We start from the raw sequence: 26,682 nt of genomic DNA, 5'->3' as shown, positions 1-26,682 counted from the left end.
GGCGGAAAAGTTCGGTGGAGGTGGTGGGGATGCCTTGTTTCTGCCTGAGGCAGAAATTATATATACAAAGTATACAGTTACTGGGTTGGTTGCTATCATGTCATCGGGGAAGGGGTTAGGAACAATGGATTTTTGAAAGAGATCCAAGGTCGCTGGGGTAGGTAGGTAGTAAGTAGTAAGTAGTAAGATGTACGTTGTATATTAACCCGCAGTGCTATTCGCTCCATACAGTGTCTGTCTGTCTGTCTGTCTGCCCATACAGTTATTGTCCTGTCTCCATACAACAACACCACCAACAACACAACAGGCCAAAAAGTATACACGCGAAACCCGGAGAATAGACCCGAATGGGATGAAAATAGAATACAATTTCCGCTCCATCCACCCATCCAGACTGCGGCAGATAGATGGACGACAACAACCCCAAGATAATACAATACACATAAGTACATGCATACCTGCAATGTCTGTGGACGAACCAACAGAGAGAGCCCCGAAACCTAAACCAAGCAAAAAAAAAAAAAAAAAAAAAAAAAAAAGAAACAGACACATTCTTTAACGCCGGGAATCTCAGCCCGCCGGACACGAGATCGCTATGCTTCGGTACCCAACCCAGGACCAGGACTCAGACAGTTTCCCCAACTCCGTGGAAAAACAAAAAACAATAATAATAATAATAAGGATGATGATGATAAAGAAGAAGAAAAAGAAGATGATGATGATAGAAACAAAATTAAAATCAATTACATCTAAAGCGGCCGCCGCCACCACGGGGGTTGTGTGGTGGCTAGTGAGGATGGTTATCGTCCGGATCATCCGGCTTGTCGGATCCTTTCTTGCGCGCGTGGGCTCGACGGGCTCTTTCCTGGGCGTGATTCTCAAACTCGGCCATCAGGGCTGCCGCAGCCCGCCGACGAGGACGACCACCGGGTGTCTCGCCCAAAGACTGATCAGAGGGACCGGCCTCGGGGGCACCGGTGGCTAGTATCTCCGTGGACGCTGCCTGCACGGGCTCCTTCTTCGGCTCGGCTTTCGAGGCAGTGGGCGTCGAGATTCCCTTCAAGGTGTGATGATTCCGGGGAAGACCGGACAGCTTGAGGATCTTCGATGGACTAGGACCGTCCTCGATGGCTTTGGTGTCCGTCTCCTTGCTATCGGTGCTCTCCTCTACCTCTTCGATTTCGGAATGAGATCGCTTGTTATTGCCCTTCAGGGTGAGCTTGATTCGCAGGGTCTTTCGGCCCTCCTCTTCCTCCTCCGGGGGAGGCGTTGCTTCCTTTCCCTTCCGACGTCGTTTGACCTGGGTGGGCTCCGCAGCCTCCCCCCGGCGTCGTTTCCGGGTGAGCTCCTTGGTCTCTTTCGCCTCACGGGGCTTGATGCTCCCATGTTTCTCGTCGTGTTGGGCGATCAGGGCCACAATCTCGGCGGAGGCCATCCACAGGTCGATGATGATGCCGCGCCTTTTGGCCTCCTCGCGAGCCCGGATCGTGGCCCGGACCTCATCGACATTTTCATACATGAACGGCATATGCGTCTCGCGGGGCAGGTTACGCTCGCCCATGCGCGGGGGGTAACCGAAGATCCGGTCTTGCTCGAACTGTGCCCGAGACTTGAGGCGAAGGGGCGGCTGGGGGAGGAGTTGGTCTCCGTAGGTGTTGTTAGGTCGGTACCACTCGTAGTCGGGTCCAACAGTGATCAGTTCTTCGCCAAATGGGTTCATTTGGCCTGTGTAAATAAATTCGTCCCCGTCAGTCCGTGGCTGAGGGGCGTTGTCAGAAGGTAATGGCTCACTCGAGTCCCCAGCTTCCACCTCGGCTTCGACCTCAGGCTCAGGCTCAGGCTCAGGCTCAGGCTCAGGCTTCGCCTCAGCCTCCGCCTCCCGCGAGCTGATCTCCTCCTTCTTCCGTTCAAACTCCTGGCGCAGTTCCTCGAGCCACTTCTCGGCCTCTGCTTCAGGGGTGAACTTCGGATTGACCGCCGCCGCGGCCAGCTCAAACAGCCGGTTCACGAGAGCATCTGCCTCTGACTGAGATGTCTGCGGCGCGTTTGCAGAGGTGTTGTTGGGCTGGGGCTGGCCCTGCTGGTCCCCGGGCGTCTTTCCCATCGGGCCATCGGCTCCCTTGATTGATTCAGCCTTGACCGACGATGCGCGGGTCCGGCGGAAACGCCGCTCCGACTCGATCGACTCCATGGCCTTCATGGTCGGCTTGCGAGCTCGGCCAGATGTGCGAGCGCCGGTGGAGGTCGCGGTGGAGTAGCTGCCGGCGGGAGACCCTGGGCCTTCGAAGGCGCCGTCGAGCCCGAAGTTGTTTCCATACATGTCGGCGTTATACTCAAATGGAAAGTTTTCTCTGTAGGCCTCCCGACCGGGGGTTCCCACGTCAAAGCCAGGCGTGTCTTCAAAGCCGCGGGTCTTGTCGTCAATCGCGGGGGTCGATTCAATGCTGTTGGCGACTTCGCGCCCGTACGGTGACTCGAGCGACTGGCCGTTCATGTTCTGACTGGCTGAGTCGGCTGCCGATTTCTTAGCGGAACGCTGGGGACGGGTGCTGGTGCGAGTCGCAACCTGAGAGATAGGCTTGCGAGTGCTTGTACTGGGTCCAGACGCGGGAGTCGACTGGGGAGTGTCTGGATTGGTGAGGTTGGCCATGGCCGACTTACGTTCGGCACGGCGAGATCGGGTGGTGGTGTTGGGAGTCGAGAGATGAGGCTGGGCCGGTGTACTGGGCTTAGAGACGCCGTTGCCTTGGGTTTTGGGATGTCTAGCGACCGAGTTCGCAGACATGGGCTCCTTTTTGACGCGAGCAGGTGTCTTGGTAGCCTTAGCACTTGCCTGGTCGGCGCTTTTGAGGCCCTTGACAGACTGCGGAGTAGAGGTGACAGGAGCGCTGGTGGCAGCCAGAGAGGTCTCGCCGTTGAGCTTGGCTGGCATCGACTTGCGAGCCTTGCGGTCGTTGGAGATGGAGTTGGTCATGGTGGACCCTTCTGCTGGGTTCGACTCGTCTGTGCTACTCGTCACGTGGGCAACAGCAGATCTGCGTCTGTCCTGTGATTTGGACAAGAAGTTATGCAAAGTCGACTGAGACTGGTCTTTGGGTTTGGGGATCGATGAAGGGCCCCGAGAATCGCCGTTGGTTAGGGTGGATTTTCGAGTCCGGTCACGTCTCTTGGGGACGCTGTTGACAATGTTGGCACTGCTGACAGAGTCTGTTGAATCGGGGTTCTCCGTCGGTTCTTTTGACTGCGGAGTCTGGTCGTCTGGAGCCACAGCACGCTGTGTCTTACGACGCTTTGCAGAGGGAAGAGATTCGTCAAAAGACGCGGTGAGTGGGGTCGGGGGTAACGAGTAAGAAGAGTGAGAGTGGTTGGAAGGTTGAGCAGGTTGAGTTTCTGGTTCTCGAGTCGTTTTACGCGAAGCACGCGAGGGAAGTGAGGCACGAGAGGCACGAGACGAGCTACGGCGAGTTTCTCGCTGAACGGAGGTAAGAATCAGACGAATGATGGGGGGGATGAAGATGAAGCAGAAGAGGACATACAGGCGAGTCGAGAGGAAGCGCGGGGGAACCAAGATCCCTCGCGACAGAAGCCCTACCAAACACTGGCTTGTTGTTAACACCCATAGCAGTGAATGGCCCCATTCACTGCAACAACCCTCTCAATCCGAGTAACACTGCCAGGTCCGCCCTCAGGTTTGTGCTCTTACTTTTCGGTCACTTCAGACACACCCTCCCTTCAGCCCCTCGAGTATACGGGTGTCTGTCTGGCCGCTTCCCGATCCTCCCGCAACTAACACTTCGGAGGTAACGGAGGGGTGGGGCAGCGGGCTCCAAAAGGCGGTGTTGTTCTTGCACGAGCGAGGGTTCTGGTCTGGAGGGCTATGCGACGGAGGATCAGGGTCCGTAGGGGCTGCGAGTCGAGATGGAGGTCAGCGAGTGAATGGAACGATGCCGACTGACGCCTCGGAAAACGGGGCACGCAGGAGGAGCCCTCGGGACCTCCTGGAAACCGACCACCTTGCACGAGCCACCAGCGGGGCGGACAACTCGCCCGGAGGTGCCAGACATACCAAAATCCACCGTCCCCCGTTGTAATTCAGGCCACGGCCGTCCTGATTCCCACGTCGAGGTCCGGTTCCAGCGTGGCCGTCGGTGAAGCGGAGGCGAGGAGTCGGGGACGCAGAGGCAAACTGCAGGCGCAGGGGGGGGGGGGGCTCCCGGAACTAGACGACGGGCGTGAAGGGCATGGCGCGAAAGCAAAGGAGCGACTATGGAGTCGTTCGAGGATCGCCGGGATCGCAACAGTGGCAGGCAAAGCCGATGCTCCGGGCCAGGAGGAGGAAGAAATGTTTGGCAGCCCGAACTCCATCGAGACGCCGGGAAATTAGGGCTTGCGCAGGCAGGCGGGCGGTCACTGGACGCCGCTTGCCCCGGAGCCGCGGGCGCTTATCTTAGCGCATCGTCTGCTTCACGTTACGGGCGTACGTAAGTGTCCTGTCCTGTCCGTCCCTCCATCTTCATCCTCCCGACCTTCTCCTCGGTCGCTTCTCCTACACACCTCTCCTCCGATCCGGTCGCGTGGTCCCCCCCCCGTCTCTCTCTCCCACCATGCAGCTCTGGCACTCCGTTCTCCAACTCTCCCTGCTGGCCTCCGCCGCCATCCCCTCCGCCGCGGCAGCTACCTGGGGATTTACTGATGCCACCGTGTCAGTTAACACCAAGGGCGCTGGCGTCGGTTCCGGCGTGAAGGAGACGTACGTTTCTCCCTCCGACTCTGCGATGACTCTCGTCGAACGGACTGGCTGATCTGCCTCGCAATTGACAGGATTCCCGATAACAAAGCTCTCTCCTCGCCCGTCGCTCTCGGAGTCGCCGATACCTTGAAGTTCACCCTGACAGCCCAGGAGGGAAGCTCCGAAAAGCGCGCCCACCAGGTGTCCCTGCTCCTCCAAGACCCCGAGACTGGGTTGGACATCTCCTACCCGTTCAAAGTTAAGGACAATGGCAAGTCCCGACTCGACTTGGTAGGTTCCGGAATGCCGTCGCGGACCCGGGCGCACAGCTGATGTGATCGATGTGTACACAGACCCAGAAAGACCTTCCCGTCCAATTCCTCTCCGTCTCCGAGCCTCTTGACGCCCGCCTGTTGATCGGATCCTTTGGCGACGCCGCCGCCTACGATGGCGCGGTCTTCCAGCTGGCCGTGGCCCGCAACCCCGACGAGCCTGTCCCGAAGGCCGAGGCGGTGCCGCGCTACGGAAAGCTCCCTGAGATCCACCACATCTTCAAGGCCGATGCCCAGAGCCCGCCCATTGTGGTCTCGCTGGTCTTCGTCGCGCTGGTGCTCGCTACTCTGCCCGTTCTGGGTGGTCTGGTAAGCTTGTCTGCCCGCGACTTCTCTCCCGCCTGGCTAATGGTCTCTGTTTCTAGTGGCTCCTCCTCGGCGCCAACGTCAACCACCTGCCCACGGCCCTCAAGTCGGCGCCCGTCCCCCACGCCGTGTTCCTCGGCTCCCTGCTCTCGATCGAGGGCATCTTCTTCCTGTACTATACTTCCTGGAACCTCTTCCAGATCCTTCCGGCGGTCGCGGTGGCCAGCACCGTCGCGTTCGTCAGTGGCAGCCGCGCTCTGGGCGAAGTCCAGGGCAGACGGCTTGCCGGACTCAGGTAAACTCGCCAGTGCTGGATTACGGGCGTGGCTGAGAGGAGTGTTTGTATGGACGTGCTTGGAGCGACAAGCCTGCTGCGAGCCTGCTGTATGGCTGGCAAATACTGAAAAATAAGAGAGTATTGTAGAATTAAGTGCCTAGGTGTTGATTGTCTTGTTGTTGAGCAGGCCTTCGCTTTTTTTTTGTAAACAGTAGCGGACTACCTCCCGCGACCTGTCCCGTTGTTTTTGATGCTCGCGCTCAGGTATTTGGGCAGTACTAGCTTTGGATCTTGTTGGAGCTGCTGCCTTTACTCGAGAGGATCTCATACCCTAATCTCGAGAATTCGAATGACTGGGAGAGCTGTTGCTGACAGCTATCATGCCAAGTAAGCTCATAGCTGGCGCTTAGAAACACCCATGGACAAAACACAGCCATTAGAACGTAGCCTTCCCACAGAACAATTCCAATTCCAACAGCTACACCCCTCTACAGTCTTCATCACAAACATCACACGTACACTACTAGTACCATCCAGCTCCAGCTCCAGCTACGTTTCCTCTAACTAACTAGTTAGTTAACTAGTTAATCGCATCTGCTGACGTCACCCGCGCGGCTAGTTCCTCACCCCAAACAGGCTAGCCTGCCGGATCATCTGCAGAAGGCAATACAACTGAATTGAACTGAACTGAACATCTTCCACCCCTCTCCTCCACCAACACCTCCCAACCATGGGCTCGACCGTCTCCAAGCCCGCAAGGTCCGCCGTCCAGGCGGCCTCCAAGCGCCAATATCCGAAACAACCCACCTCTCCACCGACCTCCTCCCCAGCCGCCAGACCTCCTCCTCCTCCTCCTCCAGCACAGCGCGCCGCGCAACAAGCACAGCAACCACAGCACCAGCACCAGCAACAAATACCCAGGAGAACACCCTCCGCCGGCCCAACATACCACTCCAAGGAACCGCCTTCTACGGAGCGATCGTCTGGTAAATACACACATACACACATACATACATACACATACACATACACAATACACATACACTCTCCCCTCCCCCCCCCCCTCCCATCTCCTCTCCCCCTCAACAACCCAAGAACCTCATACAAACCAAAACCAAACTAACACCCCCCCTCCCCAAAAAAACAGCAATTGACCTCGACGGCCGCGATCCCGACTTCGCCGCCTCCCTCCGCACCATCGGCCCCGTAACCCCCAACCCAACCTTCTCTCCCTCCAGCACCGTCTCCCAAACACAATCCCAATTCCAATTCCAATCGCAACCTCCATCCCCATACCGTCCCACCGGCCCACCCACCGGTTCAGGCCCAAGCCCAAGCCCAGGTACAGGTGCAGGTACAGGTACAGGTCCAGCAACAAACGCACCAACGGTCTTCCCTCCCTCCAGCAACCCCGCGCTGCTTGTCTTCTCGGCGCGCCAGCAGCTGGCGCGGGCCGCGGAGCAGGAAGCCGAGGCGATGGGGAAGACGCAGTTCGCCGGCAGGGAGTTCCTGGATGCGTTGACGATTCGTCAGGCGTTGGCGATGAGGGATAGGCAGGGTTTGGCGCCGGGGGAGATTGAGAGGTTGTTGAGGTTGAGGGAGGGGGTGGTGGGGAGGTTGGGCGCCAGGGGAGTCGTGGGGGATATTGGGTGATTTGTTGCGTTTTTTGTTGGATTGGCGGTTGGTGGTGTGGGATGGGATGCATGGGATGCTTGGGGATTGTACGATATTTTATGTGTGTATATGTGTGTATAAGAATGGATATCTTACTCTGCTCTAATCTAGGTGGTCTATTTGTTCTTGGGGCTGGATTATGTGTGTTGGCTAGTTGGGAGAGAGAGAGAAGAGAGAGGAAGAGAGGAAGAGAGGAAGAGAGGATTACTGCTAAGAGAGAGGTGGCTGCAGACGCGCGCAGGGACGTGGAGGCAGTCACGGGCAGTAGGGAATGGAGATAGGAACTGGAGATACGAACTCGGTCAAATGGCGACAGGATAGTGACTAATACTAATATAGCATCCTGCATGCAAGACCACGCACCACCATCTGAATGCGCAGATATATCTATTTGAATGATTCTCCAGTCTACGCTACATCTGTAAGAAGCAAAATCGCATCCAGCCACAGCCAATGCATTCTTTTCCTGCTCTTCCTGAAACAAACAACAGTACTCGCAATAATATCAACAAGGACAATCATAAAGATATTAATTCCTGCGAAGGACGTTACTTCGTTGACTAGACAGCACCCACGCCTCCCAGAACCGTCGCTGTTCATATCGGACGCGCACGCCATCGTCGCCCAGCTCGTCGACCGTCATGCCGCGCAGCTGCTCAAGCGTCGCATCGGGAAGCGAATGGCGGGTGCTCCCCGCCGGCGCGAAAGACAGGTAGTCCCCATTCAGGACGGCCTTGTGAGGTGGTAGATCGGGGATGGGCTGTACGACGATGGCAAGCGTCGGGGTTTGGGAGCCACCGGCAGCGTTCCCATTGGCGCTTGGATTGGCAATGGCGCTGGCGTCGAAATGGTTGGTGTAATCGATCTCGCGCAGGTTGATGTGTTCTAGATGGTCCATTTCGTCGTGGAGAACGGAGAGGACGTCGCGCCATCGACCACTGCGGAGATAGATGCTGGCTAGTCGGACGTCACGCAGCTGGCGCCGATGCCGGCGGATCAGCGCGATGATTTCTTCCGAGCCGAGGCGCCAGCCCTGGATGCCCAGCGTGCGGAGTCGCTTCCACTGCAGGCGGTGGAAGAGCTGTTCCAGGGCCAGGTCCAGTGGCGCATTGGCGGGGAATCCGAGGTGGAGGGCCGTGAGGTTTTTGGCGGCCAGGAAGAAGTCGCGGAACGGGCTGGATAGCGTTTCCATATGCGTGGATAGGTTGGCCACTGAGTGGAAGGTGACGTCCAAGCTCGCCAATCGTGCACCCAGAGCGCACAGACTGGTGGACGGCGCCTGTAACAATTTCACGGTCGCCTTTGGGCTGATCTGCGGCCCGACAAACCTAACAGAGTTACAATTTGACTCCAGCAAGGATATGCTCAGGTTTGTGACGGCTCTGGTACATGCCGGTTCCCAATCCAGACGGGCTGTTCCTCCCAACGAGCGTTCGTGTATGCAATCCAGTAGGTGTTCGTCGGCTTCGTCCTGCAGTCGGAGGAGTTTGATCTGTTGGAGGGAGGAGAAGGCCGCTATCGCGCGTCGAAGCAGCAGGAGGTCCAGATCCGCGTCGACAATGGATTTCTGATCCTGGAGGCGATGCCGGTGCACCGCAGAAACGGGTAGGTTATCTACATCGATCCCATCGAGGGTATGCGACCAACCTAGACAATCATCAGCTGTACTTCCCGGGATGCTGGGCGGGTCTTCAGAGACGGTACCGCTTCCTTGGTAGAAGGGTCGCACCATGTACGTGAAATATCTGACGTGACATGCTAGCTGCATGTCCAGCAAATCCTCCAGCCTTCGAAACCCGTCCGACGAAAACCGGAGCACAAAACGAGGGAATTTCTGCGGCGTGCCAATCCGCCTGAACCTCCTGCAGACAAGTCTGAATCGGTCCAGGTCGGACTTTTCGCCATACGTCTGGGCCGATCTGCCGTTCGAATTGGGGGGCACGCCGTGCGGGCTCGTCGGGGAGGGTTCGGGAGAAGGATAATCGGAGCCCAGGAGAAAGGACAGGATGTCACTGATCAATTCGTCCGCCAAGTCTTCAATGTGCCGCGGCTTGTCCATGACTTTTGTACGGTGAAGCAGCCGGGTGGTCGGCTGCTTTGGCCACTCGCCACAACATGGAAACCAGGCCAGGTACGAAAGAGGTTGCGAAGAAGGATGCGCTTGATCGAAGGAATTGCGACGGGGGAGAGAAAACGAGGACGGGACTGATGCCGTTTATAAAGGCCAGAGGTCCCAGATCGAATAAGCAAAGAGCGACGGACAACCGCAGAGAGAGTTTTTCGAGCATGCGACAGGAAAAATGAGGCGTAAGGGGGAAAAACAAAAGTCGCGTTGGAGAACGGAAGGACGAAAGTGATACATCCCCTCACGCTCGCTCAAGGCACCGTTCTATCGCCTGCAGAGCAGACAGCGGGCCACTGACAGCGGGCCTGCAGCAGCAAGTCAACCTGTCTGACAAGATTTAGAGCGTCCCACCGTGTCAATCCCCTCACCTCGTCACCCAGTCCCCTGCCGACTGGGACAACCAGTGGTATCTTCCCCGGGAGCCTTGAACCTCGCGAGAGGATCAGGCGACGGGATATTGGTCGAGAGCTGCCACACGGGAATCACATGATCGTAGAGGCATGCGGGTGGTCCAGCGCGAACCTGCATGGTCGGTTGCAAAGGAGGAGGAGGATTGGCAGGGAGGACCGCACGGCAGCAGGAGGGGAAATGATGCGACATGAGAGTCAGATGCGTGCAGACGCCCGGGACAGTTGGACAGTTGGACAGTTGGAATTTAGGAACCCCGCCTGGGAGGCGAATCATAGCGGCCTGTAGTTCCAAGCCCGGATCGTCCCTGCTGCGACTGACGGGCAGCAGGCCCCGGCACTTAATCTCATCATGCCCTATGCGGTCGAGTCGAGTCGAGTCGAGCCGAGTCGCGATGGCCAACAATGGCTGTTGCTCGAGTCCGGCCAGAGCATCGCGTGGTGACGGGGCGAGGGAAGGATCAACAGCTGCTAAAACGCCCTGGGCCAGTAGCCCCCGAGCCCGAGGCGCCATCCCAAACACTGGGGAGATAATATGGTTGGTTGGTGGTCTGTTCTCCTTCCTTCCTCCCCCTCCTGTTGTCGTGGTGGTGTTAAAGGCTCTCCAAAGACAGCTTCGAGAGGTCGAAATAAAGGGGAGAAAAAGAAATCACGATTAATGGATGGAAAAAGAGAAAAAAAAAAAAGGAATTTCCCCAAAAAAATAAGGAAGAAAGAAAAGGGAAAAAAAAAAAAAGGAAAACCAAACCAAACATTTCTATACATGCAGCGACTCGCGATTTACACAATCCCAAACCCCCAACTCCCTGCGCGCCCGCGCGTCCTCTAGCAAGACCTTCAAACCGTCGCGACAAGACCATCAGTACGGTGGATGCGTCATTTCGCCTTGCGGGCCCAAGCTGGTGGTGATGCCGACGATGTATGTATGTACAGGATCCTGCCGTGCCCAATCATCCCCATATCTGCACGTCACTCATCTCTCGTTTCAGGACAGCTGTCCAGGGCCAGAGCCGGACGACTGGATAGAACAGCTGCCCGCACGCCGCCAGTTCCCTGCGCTAATTACCGGGTCGCCATCGCCATCTCCATCCGACGCCGTCTGATATCCGTGCTGCTTATCTTGGACGCGAAATTCTCGACATCATCGGTGGGGACCTCTCCCGTATGCAGTACATCGACCTCAAACACCTCCAGGCCCTCCCACCCCTTCCGCGCGCGCTCCTCGTTGACGGCTGCTCCCCCGGCGCGAGTCTCTTTGGACACCACCAGGGCGCTAATGCCCTCGTCGGTAATGGTAGGTCCGAAAGGATCGGTGATTTGCACCATCTGGAAGATCAAATCGGGTCGGACGTGCATCCGGATGTACTTGCCATCGGGTCCAGGCCCATTGGCCCGCTCAATCCGTGGTGCGCTGGCGTCTGGGGGGCGGAAGTCCATGATGGCCAGGAGGAATGCCCCCGTGGTCTCACAGCGCTCATCCCAGCTCTCCAAGAACTCCGCGTACTTCTTCTTCGCTAGCAGACCCTCTCCCGTCACCCCGACGGTGATCTTGCGCTCTCTGCCCGGCTCGGCCTCTTCCGCGGGCTGCAAGACCAATGCGGTAGCGGTGACCAGGAGCTTGTGTCCGATGTGGAAATGATCAAAGGTGCCCCCTACAGCCACCGAATAATGTGCATTGAACTCCTTGGCATCATCTAGGGCCAGCAGGGAGTCCGGGAAAGACCAGTTGGGCGCGTCGGGGATTGCATGCATAGAACCGGCATTGGGATCCTTGGTCTGCGACTGAAAGCTACTGAAGGCTGCCGCCAGATTCCGACCTACTTGGTTATCCGGGTAGTAGACGCGCTCCCACGGCCTCTCGGACTGGGCCAGCGTCTGCAGGTCCACGATGGGGCCATCGCGGGGGTGGCCCGTGGTAACGGCTGCAGTCTGCACCGAATCAAAATCGAGCAAAATCACTCGGGCAGTGATGCCCCCTGGACCATCCAGCTCGAGGCCCAGCTCGACGCACACAATGCCAATCAGCCGATAGATACTTTCCAGGAAGGACTGGAGGCTTGCAAAGGCTCTGGTCTGTGGCTGACATGATGGGGATAGAAGGCCCGGAAGCGACAGGGCAATATCTAAGATCGCGGTGCGATTGGCGCCATCCAGCTGCTGGGCCAGTTTGGAGCAGACAGCCACCAGGATAGGCTCGTATGCGGCCTTGAACTGGTCGAATGAGGCGGACGGAGGCGGTGGCAGCAGAAGCAGGGCCGAGGTCGGGTCTGAAGCCATATTGCGGGGGGGCCGGAGGGGAGCTCGCCGGCGGAGCTCAGCAGTAACAAAACCCGGGGCGGGGCAGGACGGAGCAGCGTCTCAACGTATATCAAAAGAAAGAGGCAGCAGACGGAGCTGGAGTGACAGCGTCCGAGCGTTAATGATAGCGTGAAAATACACCGGAACTAGTCGTAGTTCGAAGGGATGGAAAGTATGAAGAACCGCCGAAGAAGGCACGAAATTCCCCGCGATGCGGGCGGCTGACTCAGCGGCACCCGACGCCTCAGTCCTCAGGCTTCCCAGGCCGCATCAGGCGCCGAGAGCGTCTGTCTCAGCGTCTCTCGAGTCCCTCTCCCTCTCCTTCTCCCTCTCTCCCTCTCTTTCTCCCCCCCTCCCACTCTTCGGCCTCGTTACTTCTCTCTGATACCTGTCCGTTCCTCCTCCTCTCTTCCTCGAGCTCCAGCATGGCTCTGTGACTTCTCGACAACCCCTCCCCCCCCTTGATATGATCCCGACCACCACCATTCCTGGTGCAGTCGGAGCTCCTAGCGCCATCCTCTCCCTCTCCGCCCGATAGTCCTCGCCCGCCCCTCGTCATCGCCCCCAGCCCATCGATCAAGTTGACTGTCGGGGAGCTTCATTGAGTCCCATCTGAGGTGCGGTGGATATTCTTCTCCTTCTCATCCCCGGTCGCTTCGCCGCCGCTGCACTGCTGCCATGTCCAACCCCGCGCAATCGTTCGAACCCTCGCGACGGGCGACAACCTACGGCCGACCTGAGGAGCTCCATATCCCCTCCGGAGCCCCCAACCTCCAGCGACAGTCGATGTCCCACGAATATCCTGCGAGCCACGACAACCACGTCCCTTCGATCAACCTGCACCCCTCAGCTGCTCCACCCAGCCAATACTCGGGTGGAAACGCCGGCGCCGGCGGCGTTCTCCCAGGTGCCCTCCAGTCAGGCAACGTCAACCGCCCCCCTGCGGTGTCAGTGAACACTGCACCCTCTGCCATACCAACGTTACCCCAATTGACCACCACAATGCAACCTCCGCTGTCGTCAGGGCCACTGCAAGCCCAACCGCAGCTTCAACAGCAACAGCAGTCGACAAACGCTCGCTCCAGCATGGTCAATTCCCATGGACATTCCCGATCCAGCCCCGCGGGGTTCGAGCAGCCGAAATACAGACAGCCTGGCGGCTCGCCTAATGCGGCATATCCGCCTCAGACCCCTCAGGGCACAAAGTACTCGCCGCTAGGGCTGGCGGACATCCGACCGGCCGGAGATCTGCTCAGCGAGGTGATTGCCAACACCAGCAACCCGAGCGTGCAGCCGTATAATGGCGACAACCAGGTGCCGACCAACAGCAACTATATTGCCCCGTGGCCAATCTATGCGGTGGACTGGTGTAAATGGCCCACTACCGGGAGCTCCAGCTCGTTCGGCGGCAAGATCGCCATGGGAAGCTACTTGGAGGATAACCACAATTACGTACGGCGCTGTCTACTCCATGACGCGCTCCCGATATCGCAGACGTGCTAACCCCATGCAGATCCAAATCATCGAAACCCATTGGACACAACCCGATCCTGATACACCCGATGCAGCAACAGGAGAGATCAAGCTGGAGTACGTGAAAACCGCCGAGGCCACCCACTCGTACCCGGTGACGCGGATCCTCTGGGAGCCTCCGTCGTCTCAGAAGCAATCCACCGATCTTCTGGCGACGTCGGGCGACCACCTGCGGCTATGGTCGCTGCCCGCGGTGCAGCCCTTGCAGAGTTCCAACTCCATCACGCGGTCCGTCACGCAAAGCACTCCGACAGCCAAACTATCCCCGCTGGCTCTGCTGTCGAACTCCAAGTCGCCGGAGCATACGGCGCCGATCACCTCGTTGGACTGGAACACCATCTCCCCGAGCCTGATTATTACCTCCAGCATCGACACCACCTGCACCATCTGGGATATCCCTACGCTCACTGCGAAAACGCAGCTGATCGCACACGACAAGGAGGTGTACGACGTGCGGTTCTGCGCGAACAGCGTCGATGTCTTTGTCAGCTGTGGCGCCGACGGTAGCGTGCGCATGTTCGATCTGCGCAGCCTGGAGCACAGCACCATCATCTACGAACCCACCGAGAAGAACGAAAAGAGTAATGCCTCTGTCTCCGTCATTGCAAGTCCTCGACTGACGCACTACTCCTAGTCATAAGTCCTCCCCCGGGCAATGGAAGCCCCTCCGCGCCACAGTCCGCATGGCCCCCACCGTTATTACGAATCGCAGGTACGTACAGATAGCTCGCGGCCCACCGCACCTGTATACTAATCCCACCAGCCTCCCCCCATGACTCTCACCTCCTGGCCACCTTCTCTCAAGACTCCAACATTGTCCGCGTCCTCGATGTCCGCCAGCCCGGACAGGCTCTCCTCGAGCTGAAGGGCCATTCGTCCGCCCTCAACTGCGTCGAGTGGTCCCCGAACCGCCGCGGGGTCCTCGCCTCCGGCGCCGACGACTGCTGCGTGCTCCTCTGGGACCTCATCAACCAGCACAACGCGGCCCCCGTGCCCCCGGCCGCGCACCCGCCCGGCGCCCCCTCCACAACCAGCGAGCGCGGCCCCGCCGCTGTCTGGCAATGCGACTACGAAGTCTCCAACATCAGCTGGTCGCCGCAAGGCGGCACCACCCTGGCCGGACACCCACGCGACTGGCTCGGCGTCTGCGGCGGGCGCGGCCTATGGGGCGTAGCACTGTGATAAACAACAACCTACACCAGCACATATACACCACCAAAAGACGAAAAGCAGCATGACCCCTTCGAACTATCCTTAGACGATCTTCTTCCCCCCCCTCTCCTTCTCGACTTAAACTATACCTACACCTACCTACTACCTACTACCTACCGACCCCCTGATCACGTGTTTGTCAATGTTTTGGATGATATTTTTTTTCCCACGTTTCCTTTTTTTTTTTTTCTCTTCGCTGCCATCGACGTATCCCGTTTACGTTGTAAAGAATATCTTGGGTTATGTATTGTATACGTATACCTAGGTAGGTAGGTTACCTGGCTGGCTGGCATGGTATGAGTGAACGAACGAATGAAATGAAATCAGCGTATAGAGGGTTTTATTTTTTTGTAATTGGTGGTTGGGAGTAGTAGTGATATACAGGGCTAGTGCCTAGGAGTAAGTACTTAGCGTCTTAGGAGAAGTGGTTTATAGGGACAGTTTCTAGTCACAGTACCTCGTAGTAATGGTAACTGGCTACTTACCCAGTATGTTCTACCAGAAAGGGAACAGAAGCGGGAAGAAAAAGAGTATATACCTAGATACTATAGCCACCTAGCTACCTATCTAGCTAAACCGCCCCATGACTTGCGTCGATGCGATGCGATGCCATGCGAGCGATAAATGTGTGTAGTATGTACGTAGTTCCGCACGCCCCTTGGCACCACCTCCCCTCCACCCCCCTGCCCTAGAACCAAAAGGACAAGAAAAAGAAGAACAAGAAGAGGAAGAAAAGAAAGAAAGAACGAGAAGAGAAATGAAAGAAAGATAGATATAATATATACAACCAAAACAGCGACAAAACACACATCCAAAATCCAAACACGACAGGTGGAGGGCCAGAAAACCAAACTGAACTAACAAACTGAACCAAACCAGGTCGTAACCGGGTTATTATAGCGCCCGCTAAGATCAAATAAAAGGGTTAATTTTCTTTTTTCTTTGTCTTTCTTCGTACAACAGACTAGATAGATATCTGCTACAAGTGACGAGGACGGACTCGTGGAGGGGTAACTGTGTTACCAATACGAGTACTCCGTGGTAGGACCAACTAATGCAGATGGGAATTCTGAGCCTGGTCCTCAGATTTAGGGTTCGGCGCTTTAACGATGAGTTTATCCTCGAGCCAACGGGCGAATTTCACGCTGGGGATGTCGACAGCACGCCAGAAGATATCGCCGGCCCAGAGGGAGACGGGGAGACAGATGAGCCAGCCGATGAAGAATCCCAGGCAGTACTGGAAGTTGGACTGCTTGCCGACGACGGCCCAGATGTTGGGCATGAGGGAGTAGCCCAGGGAGTGGAGGATGGGGCCGTGGACGATGTAGAAGGCGAAGGAGATCTTGCCGAGGTACTGGGAGACGGGGTTGGTGAAGAGCTTTTGGAGGTCCTTGGAGTGGTTGATGCTGGCGACGATGAGGACGGCGCCTAGAGTCTGGGGGAAGCGGTGAGGTTCGGGGTAGGTGTATGGGGTGATTGCCCAGGTCCAGCGGTAGAAGGGTGTCCATTTGTAGCCGGTGTTGGGGGCGGAGCCGAAGTAGAGGCCGAGAACGAAGAGGGAGAGCCAGAGGCGGTGGGTGGAGAGTTGGAGGGGGAAGATCTGGCGGAGGGCATTCTGCTGCTTGGGGAGGAAGCGGCGGGGGCCGGGCTTGGGCTTGGTGCGTTCGGCTTCGTGGGCGGGCTGCTCCCAGGTGCCGTTGATGAGGTCGAGTTCGGCCATTAGCATGCCAAATAGGAAGAGGACTAGGTCCCAGCGGCCCCAGCGCATGCAGAACCAGACCAGCCCGCTGACGAGGGAGAGGCGCACCGCGGTGGTGAGGCGGGAGGTGCCGAGGATAGTGAGGAAGAGGACAATGGAGCTGCGGAATTCGACGGGGATGGTCCACAGGTGCGGGTTGTAGTAGTTGTAGTAGAGGCCCCAGTTGAAGGGGTCCATCAGGTGGACGATGGTCAGGTACCAGTCCCAGTACTGTTTGTATAGAGACCGCATTACGGGAGGATGTTGTTCGTTGGTGCCCACAATGGTGTGGCCTTCCACGAGGACGTGATGGGAGTAGGTGTAGACGCCCAGGCGCACGGCTATGAAGACCAGCAGGATGCCGACGATCGAGGGGATGTAGAGGCGGAGGGCCCGGCGGAAGGTGGAGGAGGCCAGGGTGGTGAAGGTCTGCTCCCAGGAGCGACTGCGGATCAACTTCAGTGGCTTGTAGGACAGCACGTAACCGGAGATGACGAAGAAGATGGCCACCATGATATGGCCGGAGACCAGCAGGTGGATGATGGGGAGCTGGAGGATGCTGAAGTTCTCGTTGTTGAACCCCCAGCCGAGGGAGACTTTCCAGGTGTAGGTGAAGAGGAAGTGGAAGTTGAAGACCAGGAGACAGGCCCAGCCGCGCAGACCGTCCAGCGCTGCGATGGCATGGGGCCGTGTGGGGGGTTGCGGTTTCCCACCGACATAGTGTTGGAGATAGCTTGGGGTGATGAAGATGGTGACTTGGGTGAAGAAGGCCTCGAGACGGTCGAGGCCGTATTCCAGGTGGTGCTTGACGTGAGGGGCGAGGATTGAGGGGTCGGACCAATCCGACCAGCTGGCGGCGCGGGGACGGCGATTGAGACCAAACTCGAGGTCGTTCAAGGGTATATTGTGCACGGGGGGCGGCGACCTGAGGCCATGGTCGGTCGAGGACATGCTGGCGATGGGGTTGGGGAGGGAGAGGTGTAGGTAAAGTAGATAAGTAGGTGTGGATACCACGGCTCAGCAACACCGGGACGAGGGACGGGGATTGCGTAATGCGCGCAACGGCGAAGGTGGCCGGGACCCGGACGCCAAAATGTCCTCAATGCAGCAGATCCGGGAGGAAGGGGGTGGTATTCGATGAGAGGGCGCAATCAGGGTGCGCTGGTCGCAAGGAGGGTGTGTGATTTGGGTGTGGTCAATGGTATGGGATGGGATGGGATGGGACCTCGTCTATCGAAGCATGGTGAGGGGATCAGGAAGGCAATCGGACATGCTGAAGAAGACGGGGGTTAGCGACTGGATTGTCAGGGGAGATAGACAGTAGACAGTAGACAGTAGAGTAGAGTAGCAAAAGGGTCTACTTGCCTGGAATTGTGGAGGGAGAACCTGCAAGAGGTGGGAGGGTGAAGGTGTGAAGACGAGAAGAGAGAAGAGGCACAAGAAAGAAAGAAAGAAAGAAAGACGGCCTCGTCAGGACAGCTGGACCGGTTTCACGTTGGCGGTCGATCGCCCTACCAGCCAGACGCTTCATGGAGAATTAATATCAACATTGATCCCCAGTCACTGCACCGTTAATACTGAAGATACCCCATAAGGATATTCAGGGTCTTTTTTCTCGGATCCGCTGTCGTGTCCCCATCGCCATCGCCATCGCCATCGCCATCGCCATCGCCATCGTCGCATCTCGACGGTTGCATGCAACCTCACCTTGCTCACCTTCCTCACTTCACCTCTCCTCCCCTCCCCGCTTCCAATACTTGAACTTCTGCTTCTGCTTCTGCTTCCCCTTCCACTTCCTCCCCCCCCCACACTGCTCACTCGATCTACTGTTGCGCTGTTGAGGTCGACCAAAAAGAGCTCCGACGCCCAGCCGGACACCCGCCAATGAACGCCAGACTGGCTTGAACTTCTCTTCTTTCTTCCTCTCTTTCCTCTGCTTCCATCCCATCTCGTCGACTTCGCCATTGCCCTTCGCCTCCTTCGCCGTCGCCAGCTCACGCACTCGCCATCCCCCCATGCCTTGATTCCCCTCCCTGCCGTCTCCGTCTGCATCTCGACACTCACGCTCTTCCCCTCGTCCGTCCGCCGGAGAGTGTCGTGGAAGGGAGTCCTCCAGCTTCCCCAGCTCTCCTCTCCAGCTTCGCTCGTCTTCCTCCTCAACGGCCTTCCATCCCACACTGACCATCATGGATTTGCGCACCATTATGAACAGCGACATCGCTGGCAACGCCAACCCGCCCCCCCCGCCGCAGCAGTCGCCATCCCAGGCGCCTCGCAAATCCTCCGACTCGGTCTTTCCTCCACGCGACCAGCTGCCATCCTCCTCCTCATCCTCCTATCCGTCTGCCTATCCCGCGCCGCCGCCGCCGCCGCAGCAACGTCCCCACGCGTCGCCGGAACGCTCCTCCTCCTACGGCTCTCTCGAATCGCCCTATACATACCATCCTTCGTCGGCGGTGAAGTCGAGCGCACAGTCCCAACGAGCTCCGAGCCCTCCTGCCGGTCCCTACGGCTCCTCCGCCTCGCGTGACTCCTTCGCGTCTGTCGCCTACAACCCACAGCAGCAGTCCCCCGTCGCCCATCAACGGTCGCAATCCATCCAGTCTGTCCTGACCCCCTATCCGCAGTCCCCCAACTCATTCCATCCCAGAGAACCCCCCTCCGCAGGTGCTCCGCAATCCTTTTCGGCGCAACACTTCTCCCCTCCGGCGCAGGGGTCACTCCCCGGCACGCCACGCGGCTCTGCGGCGGCCATCTACACCCACCAGTCGCCCCCATCCTCCGCTCGCCCACAATCATCCGGTCGGGATTCCTTGTCAAATCGAGCTTCCAGCCCGTGGGTCGGCCCGGATGCTCCCATGCACATGTCACCCACCGCCGTGCCCCGTCCGTCGCGAGCAGATTCCCGAGTGCGGGACCAGACCCCCCGCCAGTACAGTTCCGCGTCCGAGAGGAGGGAATCGGACGAGAGCGTGAGCCCCAAAACGACCTTTGCGCCGGGGTCCCGACCAGAACTCGCCGCGGGGCGTCCCGACCCAATCGCTCTGGCGCAGTCAAACCAATTCGAAAACGGGATCGGTTTGAAGGAGGCAAACTCTCACCCGCCCGCGCACCATCCCTCGTACATCGACAGCTCGCCTCGTCAGTCGATTGTGAATGACATGCCGATGGAGGAACCACCCCACCAATGGGCGCAGAAAACGAGTGTGGGCTCCGACTCGCATGTCGCCTCGAGCCCGCAACCCCCGATGCGGAAACGCAGGAGATTCAACGAGCCTCCCATTTACGCGCAGAGGAGCGTTCGCACCAAGGGGAGATGCCCCCCGATCTTGGATCCCATTGGCACGATCAAGAAACACCAGCGGAACTCGCCGACGGCAAACCCCTGGCTCATGCGTCAACAGGCGGTCGCATCGGAACCGGCGCCGGCTGTCCCGCCTGTCAAAGTCAGGGGAGAATCTACGCCGCTCAATGATCCCTCAACGCCACAACGGCCACCTGAGCCTCCGCAGGCCGCGCCGCCTGCCCCGGCTGCAGCTGCCGTGCCAGCGGCCCCAACGGCCCCAGCAGTGCAGGTCGGGAGCCTGGGACCGTGGGAACCCTCCATCACAGGCTTCATACCACACGAAGAGATCACGAAGCTCGTCTGTGATTTCCTCTTCCAGCACGTGGTGCTCCGCAACGACGCCATTGCTGCTCCGGCCGGCGCAGCGGCAACAGCAGGTCAAATGCCCATCATCGAAGTGGAAGCCAAGATGGGGCAGCTCATCGACATGGATCGCGGGGAGCGAATGGTCCTTCCAATCCTGACCGAGAGTGTCATCAACAAGGACAACCCGCGTTTTCGCACGGCGTTCGAGAGCACCATGACAGTGGTAAGTGACCCGACCGCATCGTAATCGACGAACCAACTAACCCTGGACAGGCGCAACACCGAGCGATGAACAATTTCCTGAACGAAGCCGTCAAGATGTCGATGCCCCAATCCGGCCAAGGGCGCATCCCGCTCTCCTACGCCCACAAGAAGGAGCGCGACACCTTCTACGAAGTGTCCCCCAACGAACTCCCCCCTGTCATCCGACAGAACCTCAACCCGCGCCACAAGCCCAAGGTGCGCGTCACCCACGACCAGCGGACAGGTGAGGTCCTCGCGAAGATTGTCAAATGCCGCATCGCCGATATGGATGTGCACAGCCCGCGCACCTGCGTCGACTGGCGCATCAGCGTGAACCTGGAAATGAGCTACGATGGCGACATCAGCAGCCTGACCCTGGCCGATGGGCGGGGTGGCCGCGGCGGCGATCGGAATAAGGACCGCATGAGCTATCGACATTTGGCCTACCAGATCGACTTGACCCAGGTCGCCAAATCAGAGGTATGCCCCAGAACTATGTCTCTGATGACACCCCACACCACTACAACAGGCTAACAAATATCTTCCTCCCAGCCGCCAACCAAAGGCGAATTCGAACACGAACTCGAAGTCGAGATCTCCGCCGCCGAAATCCGTCGCCAGGGCCAGATGGCCATCACGGGTGATCCGAAGAATCAGTACGAAGAGCTCGTCAAGGGGTTTGTGGATAACGTCCGTCTTTTGGCCCGTGCCGTCCCGCCGTAACTGCTGCAATCTACTTCCTTGCTTCCCTTCCCTTCTTCTCTGAATCTTATTGTTCTGAAGATGTTCTTTTCCCTTCTGGTCTTGATTTCCCTCTTCTTGTCTGGCGATATATGGCATTCTTATTCTTATCGTGCGCGATATAGAGAAAAGTGGGTTGGATGGATGGATGGCTGCATGCATGCATCCAGCTGGGGTTTTTGAAAACCTTCGCAACAAAATTAGTCGAGATAGAATATACTAACTATATTTATTTACTTTTCTCGGGGTGGATGGGTGGGTGGATGGACGGATGGAATTTTGTTCAGAAAAGGGGGATTCTCTGTCTGATCTTTTCTTACTCCTTTTCAAATGACGTGTTTTAACATCCTTCCTATCTATCTATCTTTTGAATTTCTTTCCTACTACCCACCTTCTTACTACTTACTACTTACTACCTCTCATCCTACCATCTTACTTTACTTATGTATCTACCTACCTACCTACCTACCTACCTACCTACCACCTAATCAAGATGACTTTCTCCTCCTTACTTACTTCATTTCCTTGACCTCCACTGACTCTCCAAAGCACCCCGAAAGAAGAACATCGCCTAGGAAGAAAGAATACATCTACCATCAATCACCCACCCAAGTGAGCGAGCGAGCGAGAGAGCAAAAGAAAGAAAGAAAGACAAGGGCGAATGAAACTGATCTATTTTTTATGTTAACAATGTACATCATGATTTACTACTTCCTTACTTTAATTTTTAAGTTATAGACTCTCCTTATTTATTTCCGTCTCCTCTTCATAAGGCTCCTTCCTAGGTTTTCTCTGCCTCCCCCGCTCACTTATGTTCCCCTTGGTGTCTTTTCCTGGATAAATACTGTAGATATCATAGTTGATACCCTTAGTACCTGCCCCCCTATCTACTGACATATCACAAACTATGAAAAAATACCGAACGAATCTTATTATGTTCCTCATTACGCACATCAACAAGATGAATAGTCATGAATGAAATAAATTGGATAGATAATACACATAATACAATAATATAAAAAAAATGAGGATTCTGTCCAAACGAAACCATGCTGATGATTAGACAACAACCACAACATGAACCACAACCACAACCACAACAACAGCAACAACATCAGGAAAGCAATGATATATGTGTGTGCGTGTGTGTTTGTGTGTTTGTGTGTGCGTGTGTGAGGTTGTTGGAAAAGACGCCCGCAATTTTGTCTATTTTCAAATTCGTCTCGGATATTTGCTTAATACTGTGAAAGAAGTGAGAATGCAAAGGATGATGGGTTGTATTGGATGACATCAATCAAATCAAACCAATAAATCAGCCGATCAATCAACAATCAACAATCAAGGACTGGGTGTCCCCTCTTCGTATCTCGGGCCGCTGTCGTCCCCGTCGCCGTAGACGCCCGGACCAGGGGTCGCGGCTGTTCCGCTCATGGCGGGGGTGGGAGCGTCGTAGGGACGATTGCTCATGTTGTCGAAGGCGGCAGGGGTCGGGGCTTCGTAGGGGCGCTTGTCGCTGGGGGTGGGGGCGCTGAAGGCTCCAGGGGTCGGGGCGCTGTCGACCCCCCAGGCTCCGGGGGTGGGGGCAGAGACACCGGGGGTGGGAGCGCCGCCGTAGGCGCCGGGGGTAGGGGCGGAGTAGTTGCCCCCGGGCGTTGGGGCGTCGTAGCCGCGGTCCTTGGAGCCGTTGCTGGGGGCGCCGGACGACGACCAGGCCGGAGTGCGGCCGCCGCTGTTGCCCGAGCCACCCCAGCCGGGAGTTCTGGAGCCGGCGGCGAAGGCGTCGAAGTCACTGTTTCCGGAACCGCCGCCGCCTCCGCCGTAGGGGGTTCGTGCGCCGGCGTTCCAGGCGGGTGTGCGTGAGCCGTGGCCGCCGTACGCGGTCTGGCTGCCGTCGTAGGGGTTGGATGTGCGGGAGCCGTCGTTCTTCCAGGCTGGCGTGCGACCACCGCCCATGCCTCCTCCACCCATGCCGGCCCATGCGGGAGCTGGAGAGACGGTTAGTAGGAGGTCAGAGTGGGGAGATACGGAGCACTTACTTCGGGCTGAGGAACCGCCCCAGGCGGGCGTCCGGGAGGAATCCGCAGCTGCCATCGGGGTACGACTTCCGCCGTTCCAGGAAGAGGGAGGACCTCCAGAGCCGCCCTGGGGAACGCGCGGTCCGCGACCGCGAGACATGTCTATCGTCTGGCCAGTGACCGGGTCCTTCACGACGAGGATATCCTTGGGGATGGAGACCAGCTTGTTCTTGGAGTGCAGCTCCACGCGCGCTTGGACATCCGTGGAATCCTTGACAATACCCACGAGGCCCTTGAAAGGTCCCTTGCGGACCATGACGGTCTTGCCGATCATCCTGTCGCGTCCGAAGCTCTTTTGGGGAGGGGCCATCATACTACCAGGCATGCCATTGCGCATCAAAGCCGGGTTCATCTTCGTCAGATCAGGCCCGTTGGATCTGCCGCCCTTGGCGGATACGGTGACAATGTTGGTGGTGCGGACAACCACAATGCCCGAATTCTCAGCCTGGGCCTTGTTGTGCAGGAACAGGAACGAACGGTGGATATGAAGGATCACGCCGTTCCTCTGCTCACCGTAGACTTCCCGGACGGTGTCCCCGTGGCGGATCTCTGCACCATTGCGATCGGTAGCCACGGCATCCTTACGCGGGGTGATCTTGTTGGCCACTTGCGTGGGCAGAATCGTCCGAATAGAACCGTTCTGGTCCAAAACCCGCAGCGACTCGCGATCCACCTTGACGATACAGGCAACGGTAGCAGCACTGATTGTAATTAGCCTCAGTGTCATGGCGGCAAGGGATGTCAAAAAAGCAAAAGACTTACTCTAGTTGTACCAAGTCATGAACGTCGAACATGCCGAGCTTCCCGTCAACACCGGTCTCGGCAGATAGCCGAAGATCCTTGCTGAAGACTGTGATTTCCTGCATGCTCATGTCGCTGAGTAGCGTCACGGTGTCATCCTTGACTTGTACCACCATGCCCAGCTCATCCTGGTATCTGCTACCCCCGATGACCTTGACGTGGTCACCCTCCCTGAAGCGCTTGCGGAGAGACTTGACAGGCGCGTCGATCGTCTGGCCAGTCAGGTCGCCCTGCGTAACCAACAAAGTAACAATATCTCCGCGAGTAGAGCTAGTGCGACCGATCAAGCCCTGCTGCTCACCCCGGTACACCTCCACCGGGTCTCCAGGCAGATAGGATTCCTCGGCAGTGGAGTTCCTCATCGTCTCGGCCAGAGATGCGAGATCCAGGTTCGAGGTGCCATCCTCGGAGCCGCGAGCGAACATGGTGACTTCTTCCAGCCGGGGGTTCACGCTCTTCGTGATGAGATGCTGCACCTTCAAGTCCTTGATCAAGAAGCCATCGACGTACGTGTCACCCAGGTAGCTCCACGACTTTCCACCCAGCCCAGACGTAGCAGACAGGTATTTCGCATGCTTCTTCTTAGCCTCCGCCTCGCTGAACGCACGCTGAGGGGGACGAGCAACGGCCGGGTTCATGCCAGGCCGTTTCCTCTTGGGGTCGGCCGCCGTCGGAGCACCGATATCCTCGTTCAAGCCGTAGTCCAACCGGGGAACCAAGCGAACCGTCACTGCCAGCCCATTCGTCTCGACCTCCTCGATCTGCGCCAGATCATTTTGGTATTTACCGCGCTTGATGCGAACCCAGCCGCCAGGATTGAGCTCCTCGGACTTTTGCACCCGCAGCAGATCGGGCATCTCTCTGACGGGGACCAGAACCATCTTCGTCCTCGGATACACATTGGACATGTCCTGCAGCGCATCCATCACATCGGTCTGCCGGCGCGCCTCGACGTAGATGTACCCAGACATCGCACCTTCGCGCTCGAAAGCCGAGTAAATCCTGATAGGGTTTCTCGACCCCGGCGGCCGCTCTTCAATCCGCTTCTGGATCGAGAAAACAACCTCGCGCTCCTTTCCTTGCTTGCAGCGAACACCCCAGATACTGGGGTCATCGACACTAGGAAGCAACAGCCGCTTGGGTACGACGACTGCATCCGTCGCGGCGGCGCGGTTCCGACCATAACGCTCCTTGAGCATCTGCGCCTGCTTCTCGGCATCCATACTGGCCGCCAGTTCTCGCTGACGATCGAGCTGTCTGTGTCGGCGATCATCGGTCTCCGCGCCAACAGGAAGCGCATCCATATCATCCGGGTGCATCTCGCCGCCAAACTCGGCCAACTCATCCTCCTCATCCTCGGCCTCGTCCTCCTCCTCATCGACACCCGCCTCCTCCTCGAAGAACGAATGCACACCGGGCCGCTTTCTGCGCTTGCGCGGACGTCCCTAATCCAGAACCACGGTCAGCAACCAACCATGCGGGTGAACGGACAGAGAGAGAAACAGGAAGGAAAGAAAAGCACTCACAGCATTAGCATCCTCATCATCATCCTCCGCCTCCTCCGCCTCATCAGCATCCTCGCCATCCTCATCACCCTCCTCCTCATCCTCCTCTTCCTCGTCGTCATCCTCATCAGCATGTCCATGTCCATGCCTCCCCCTCACATCATCCTCACTTCCAGCGCGATGTCTCGACCCGCGTCCAGTATTCACCTCCTCATCATCATCGTCATCGTCCTCATCATCCTCGTCCCGACCACGACGCGCAGGCTATTGCAACCCGTCAGCACCACATCCATCCGTCCATCCATCCCCGAGGGAACCTTATCCGGTAAACAAACCTTCGTATCCTCATCCCCCGACTCATCCGCCTGGCCAGGGTTAAAGTCATCCTCCTCTTCCTCCTCGTCAGACCCGAACTCCTGATTCATGATGTTGCGAGACATGTTTTGTAGGTGGCGAGCAACTGTCGCAGCGATTCCGGGGTGAAGATCGAGATCGAAAAGGCTAAGCGACCCCGGCTAACGTAAGTCTGTGGGTGGACACACAGAATCAACGCCCGGGCAAGGTGAAAGAAAAGAAAGGTAAGGGTATTGAGTGTTGATCGAGTCACGGGCGGAATTCGTTCGCCGCAATGCTGGGAGGAGGGAGAGAGAGAGGGTGAGTGAGTGAGTGAGTGCAGCCGACCGAGCGACAGACCGACCGATGCGGCGAGCTCGCTTCTGTAGTGTGAGAGAGCTGGGGTTATCCAGGAGCGAAGGTGGTAAATAGATACTAGGAGGAGGTTGTGGTGAAAGTCGATGTCGAAACACGGGCGGTGGCTACCCTGCCTGCTTGCTTGACTTGCCTGTCTACTCGGGCGGCGGTTGTTCCGAACGAAGAACGAACGGTCGGCGAGTCCAGTCCGACTGCTTCCTTCCGGGAGGTGTTAGGAGGGGAAGAGAAATTTGCCACGACAGGCTGTTAACACATACCAACCTGGAGGAGGGGGGAAATGGGTGAATTGGAGACGATGGAAGGGTGGAGGGAAAAGAAAGGGT

The 26,682-nt window shown here is 57.5% G+C and overlaps 10 protein-coding genes across 10 annotated transcripts; 4 read left to right on the top strand and 6 right to left on the bottom strand.

Moving 5' to 3' along the window:
• Nucleotides 1-671: 671 nt before the first annotated feature.
• BO70DRAFT_360838 (putative GPI-anchored cell surface glycoprotein) lies at nt 672-1,769 on the bottom strand. The gene has a single exon (XM_025542887.1). The coding sequence runs from the start codon at nt 1,718-1,720 to the stop codon at nt 788-790; it is 933 nt and encodes a 310-aa protein (XP_025400584.1). The 5' UTR covers nt 1,721-1,769; the 3' UTR covers nt 672-787.
• A 2,742-nt stretch (nt 1,770-4,511) lies between these two features.
• BO70DRAFT_360837 (putative oligosaccharyltransferase subunit ribophorin II) lies at nt 4,512-5,812 on the top strand. The gene is made up of 4 exons (XM_025542886.1): nt 4,512-4,750; nt 4,822-5,020; nt 5,083-5,370; nt 5,427-5,812. Exons 1-4 carry the CDS (start codon nt 4,605-4,607, stop codon nt 5,664-5,666), a joined length of 873 nt encoding a protein of 290 aa, XP_025400583.1. The 5' UTR covers nt 4,512-4,604; the 3' UTR covers nt 5,667-5,812.
• Nucleotides 5,813-6,329: 517 nt separating this feature from the next.
• On the top strand, nt 6,330-7,297 carry BO70DRAFT_428105 (uncharacterized protein; the record flags this gene model as incomplete). The annotated part of the gene is made up of 2 exons (XM_025547942.1): nt 6,330-6,630; nt 6,792-7,297. The coding sequence occupies exons 1-2, from the start codon at nt 6,375-6,377 to the stop codon at nt 7,295-7,297; spliced, it is 762 nt and encodes a 253-aa protein (XP_025400582.1). The 5' UTR covers nt 6,330-6,374.
• A 460-nt stretch (nt 7,298-7,757) lies between these two features.
• On the bottom strand, nt 7,758-9,596 carry BO70DRAFT_219387 (F-box domain protein). Its single transcript, XM_025538713.1, has 2 exons — nt 9,023-9,596; nt 7,758-8,965 (listed from the first exon to the last, which is right to left on the bottom strand). Exons 1-2 carry the CDS (start codon nt 9,375-9,377, stop codon nt 7,848-7,850), a joined length of 1,473 nt encoding a protein of 490 aa, XP_025400581.1. The 5' UTR covers nt 9,378-9,596; the 3' UTR covers nt 7,758-7,847.
• BO70DRAFT_219369 (uncharacterized protein) lies at nt 9,597-10,399 on the bottom strand. Its single transcript, XM_025538712.1, has one exon. It carries the CDS (start codon nt 10,362-10,364, stop codon nt 9,816-9,818), a length of 549 nt encoding a protein of 182 aa, XP_025400580.1. The 5' UTR covers nt 10,365-10,399; the 3' UTR covers nt 9,597-9,815.
• Nucleotides 10,400-10,600: 201 nt separating this feature from the next.
• BO70DRAFT_360836 (putative pantetheine-phosphate adenylyltransferase) lies at nt 10,601-12,289 on the bottom strand. The gene has a single exon (XM_025542885.1). It carries the CDS (start codon nt 12,125-12,127, stop codon nt 10,913-10,915), a length of 1,215 nt encoding a protein of 404 aa, XP_025400579.1. The 5' UTR covers nt 12,128-12,289; the 3' UTR covers nt 10,601-10,912.
• A 537-nt stretch (nt 12,290-12,826) lies between these two features.
• On the top strand, nt 12,827-15,222 carry BO70DRAFT_333991 (WD repeat protein; the record flags this gene model as incomplete). The annotated part of the gene is made up of 4 exons (XM_025541000.1): nt 12,827-13,600; nt 13,662-14,262; nt 14,316-14,393; nt 14,445-15,222. The coding sequence occupies 4 exons, from the start codon at nt 12,827-12,829 to the stop codon at nt 14,861-14,863; spliced, it is 1,872 nt and encodes a 623-aa protein (XP_025400578.1). The 3' UTR covers nt 14,864-15,222.
• A 372-nt stretch (nt 15,223-15,594) lies between these two features.
• BO70DRAFT_333987 (acyltransferase family protein) lies at nt 15,595-18,017 on the bottom strand. The gene is made up of 2 exons (XM_025540999.1): nt 17,997-18,017; nt 15,595-17,904 (listed from the first exon to the last, which is right to left on the bottom strand). Exon 2 carries the CDS (start codon nt 17,580-17,582, stop codon nt 15,945-15,947), a length of 1,638 nt encoding a protein of 545 aa, XP_025400577.1. The 5' UTR covers nt 17,583-17,904; nt 17,997-18,017; the 3' UTR covers nt 15,595-15,944.
• Nucleotides 18,018-18,565: 548 nt separating this feature from the next.
• triA (putative mRNA capping nucleoside-triphosphatase) lies at nt 18,566-21,479 on the top strand. Its single transcript, XM_025542884.1, has 4 exons — nt 18,566-19,233; nt 19,282-20,506; nt 20,557-21,006; nt 21,079-21,479. The coding sequence occupies exons 1-4, from the start codon at nt 18,818-18,820 to the stop codon at nt 21,247-21,249; spliced, it is 2,262 nt and encodes a 753-aa protein (XP_025400576.1). The 5' UTR covers nt 18,566-18,817; the 3' UTR covers nt 21,250-21,479.
• A 1,126-nt stretch (nt 21,480-22,605) lies between these two features.
• spt5 (transcription elongation factor spt5) lies at nt 22,606-26,088 on the bottom strand (the record flags this gene model as incomplete). The annotated part of the gene is made up of 5 exons (XM_025539287.1): nt 22,606-23,252; nt 23,304-24,043; nt 24,105-25,588; nt 25,670-25,912; nt 25,984-26,088. The coding sequence occupies 5 exons, from the start codon at nt 26,086-26,088 to the stop codon at nt 22,606-22,608; spliced, it is 3,219 nt and encodes a 1,072-aa protein (XP_025400575.1).
• Nucleotides 26,089-26,682: the final 594 nt, after the last annotated feature.

Source organism: Aspergillus heteromorphus (genome assembly GCF_003184545.1).
Source record: "Aspergillus heteromorphus CBS 117.55 chromosome Unknown BO70scaffold_8, whole genome shotgun sequence".
Classification (NCBI taxonomy): domain Eukaryota; kingdom Fungi; phylum Ascomycota; class Eurotiomycetes; order Eurotiales; family Aspergillaceae; genus Aspergillus; species Aspergillus heteromorphus.
The sequence above is the reverse complement of the archived record's forward strand: the minus strand, read 5'-3'. Positions and strand labels throughout refer to the sequence as shown.

Coding starts and splice junctions, on each gene's coding strand:
- BO70DRAFT_360838 (XM_025542887.1), bottom strand. CDS start 1,720: ATGAACCCATTTGGCGAAGAACTGATCACTGTTGGACCCGACTACGAG.
- BO70DRAFT_360837 (XM_025542886.1), top strand. CDS start 4,605: ATGCAGCTCTGGCACTCCGTTCTCCAACTCTCCCTGCTGGCCTCCGCC. Junction 5,021..5,082: donor GCAAGTCCCGACTCGACTTG/GTAGGTTCCGGA, acceptor ATGTGTACACAG/ACCCAGAAAGACCTTCCCGT. Junction 5,371..5,426: donor TGCCCGTTCTGGGTGGTCTG/GTAAGCTTGTCT, acceptor CTCTGTTTCTAG/TGGCTCCTCCTCGGCGCCAA.
- BO70DRAFT_219387 (XM_025538713.1), bottom strand. CDS start 9,377: ATGGACAAGCCGCGGCACATTGAAGACTTGGCGGACGAATTGATCAGT. Junction 8,966..9,022: donor ACCCTTCTACCAAGGAAGCG/GTACCGTCTCTG, acceptor ATGATTGTCTAG/GTTGGTCGCATACCCTCGAT.
- BO70DRAFT_219369 (XM_025538712.1), bottom strand. CDS start 10,364: ATGGCGCCTCGGGCTCGGGGGCTACTGGCCCAGGGCGTTTTAGCAGCT.
- BO70DRAFT_360836 (XM_025542885.1), bottom strand. CDS start 12,127: ATGGCTTCAGACCCGACCTCGGCCCTGCTTCTGCTGCCACCGCCTCCG.
- BO70DRAFT_333987 (XM_025540999.1), bottom strand. CDS start 17,582: ATGTCCTCGACCGACCATGGCCTCAGGTCGCCGCCCCCCGTGCACAAT.
- triA (XM_025542884.1), top strand. CDS start 18,818: ATGGATTTGCGCACCATTATGAACAGCGACATCGCTGGCAACGCCAAC. Junction 19,234..19,281: donor CAACGGTCGCAATCCATCCA/GTCTGTCCTGAC, acceptor ATTCCATCCCAG/AGAACCCCCCTCCGCAGGTG. Junction 21,007..21,078: donor CCCAGGTCGCCAAATCAGAG/GTATGCCCCAGA, acceptor TCTTCCTCCCAG/CCGCCAACCAAAGGCGAATT.